Here is a 2,083-nt window from a genome sequence, read left to right on the forward strand (position 1 = left end):
CCCCCGGCCCCCGTCCCGCACCTGAAGATGACGGCAGAGCAGACGACGCAGAATGCGAATAGCGCCCCCAAGCTGGTGAGGTCCGCCAGCTGCGTGATGGGCACAAACAGCGCCAGCACGGCAGACAGGAGGCCGCAGAACACGACAGACACGATGGGGGTCTGGGTCTTGGGGTGCACACGCGCCTGAAGGGGGCGGAAGAGTTGCAGGGCAGGGGGTGCGGCGGCGAGGCTGGTGAGGGCGGCAGGTCGCAGTGCGCTTCACTGGGGATTCAAGGTGAGCCCACAGTCATGCACCTGCTACCCATCACCCTGCCGTTGGGCAGGATGATGAGGTGACCTTATCCGTTGGCGGCTGCAAGCGCGCAACACCCACACACGGGTTGCCGTGAACGGCGGCCGCCATGTGCGACCCAACCCGCCCCCTGGGGTGCCAAGCGGAGCAAGAGCTGTCCCGCCTTGCCCTTGATCCGCGCCTCCCCCCTGCGATGTGTCGCCGGTGCGCCTCACCAGTACGGGTGGCACGAGGCCCATGCGGCCCAGCACCACAAAGGTGCGGCTCATGGAGTACTGCACCACCACAATGGTGTCCATGATGCCTGGGGGCGGGAGGAAGGAGTGGGGGTCGTTCGCGCGGTCGGGCGGGGCGAACTGGTTGGCAGATGGGCAGCCGGTAGGTGCAGGACGGTACAGGGGAGCAGCTTGGAGGTGTCACTGATCTGATCGAGATATACCAAGCATGCATCACCCTGGCAGGCCACAAGCGTTTGTGCAAAGTCAGGCGCAGGTGGCGCTGCGTTGGGACCTGCCTGCCAGGCCGCCGAAGCCGACGATGATGGCCATCCACAGGCAGCCGCGGCTCTTGAAGGCGTCAGCAAAGGGGGCGCTCTCGCTGATGGTGTTCCACGGCACAATGCCTGGTGGGGCGGAGGAATGGGCCTAGGCTGAGCACTGCTGACGTCACTATGGACGCATGACGCGTGCAGAGAATGTACGATGTTGGAAATGCGGCGCAGCAGGTCAGGCGTCGCCAAAATGGCACGGCCCAATCTGCACAATCACGACCCCAGGCGAGGGTGCGTCTCACGCGCCCCTACTGCGGGCTGCCCCCACCCGTCACTGCGAGCGCCATCAGCAGGTAGAGGACGGTGCAGCCGCCCACGCTGATGGCAATGGCGATGGGGATGTCGCGCGCCCCGTTGACCGAGTCCTCGGTGCCCGTGGCCATCATCTCAAAGCCTGGGCGACGGTGGCACGGCACAAGTGCACCACGTCAGCCGACTCGCTTGGCGGCCACACCACGCTTTCCGTGCGCTCTGTTGATCATGAGTGCGCCCGATCAACACACCGTGCTTCGCCGCGGCTCGGCTGTGCGCTGACATCCTGGCACAGCCATCATGCCTGGCCCCTGTGGTTGACCACAGTCCCCCAACGAACCCGCGCTCCCCTCACCCAGGAAGGCGAAGAACACGACACTGGCGCCCCTGAAGACGCCGTCAAACCCCATGGGCAGGAAATTGCTCCAGTTGCCGCGGTCCGTGTAGACGAAGCCCATTATGATGGACAGCACGATGGCCAAGAGGCACAGGCTGGTGCTGATGTTCTGGACCCACTCGGCCTGCGGTGCGTGGAGTGGCGGGGGTGGGTGAGAGCGGGGGCAGCAAAACAGTCTGTGAATAACGAGTACTGACTTGAGCTGTCACACACCTGTCGAGCCGCTGCCGCTCAGAACCCGTCCCTGCAAACCATGCCCCGTTACAGCACACCAGCAGCCGCCTGCCTGCGCAGCCCCGGCGGACCACCGACGCTATGTGCAACCAGCGGCGCTGCGGCGGCCCCCCGCACGGACCTGCTGCACGCCCAGCACGAGCAGCAGCGTGATGAGGAGCACGATGGCGGCCGCCACTAGGTCAATGTCGAGCCCCCCAGACTGGATGACGGTGGTGCCCGACCAGCCCGTGAGGCGCGGGGTGGCGGCCACGTTGTCGAGTGTCTTGATGAGGGAGGTCAGGTAGCCACTGAAGCCGGTGGCCACCGCGGCAGCCGCGATGACGAGCTCCATCAGCACGTTGATGGCTACAAGC

The 2,083-nt window shown here is 65.6% G+C and overlaps 1 protein-coding gene across 1 annotated transcript in view; it reads right to left on the reverse strand.

The window, feature by feature from the left end:
• MNEG_7169 (basic amino acid/polyamine antiporter, APA family) overlaps positions 1-1,554 on the reverse strand; it is a gene marked incomplete at both ends in the record, with an annotated part of 3,573 nt that extends 2,019 nt beyond the window's left edge. Inside the window, 5 exons of the mRNA XM_014044360.1 lie at positions 22-185; positions 510-650; positions 831-916; positions 1,113-1,238; positions 1,452-1,554. Coding sequence (XP_013899814.1) covers positions 22-185; positions 510-650; positions 831-916; positions 1,113-1,238; positions 1,452-1,554 — 620 coding nt within the window. The remainder of the gene's footprint in view (positions 1-21; positions 186-509; positions 651-830; positions 917-1,112; positions 1,239-1,451) is intronic.
• Positions 1,555-2,083: the final 529 nt, after the last annotated feature.

This window comes from Monoraphidium neglectum (genome assembly GCF_000611645.1).
Source record: "Monoraphidium neglectum strain SAG 48.87 unplaced genomic scaffold scaffold01245, whole genome shotgun sequence".
Lineage (NCBI taxonomy): Eukaryota > Viridiplantae > Chlorophyta > Chlorophyceae > Sphaeropleales > Selenastraceae > Monoraphidium > Monoraphidium neglectum.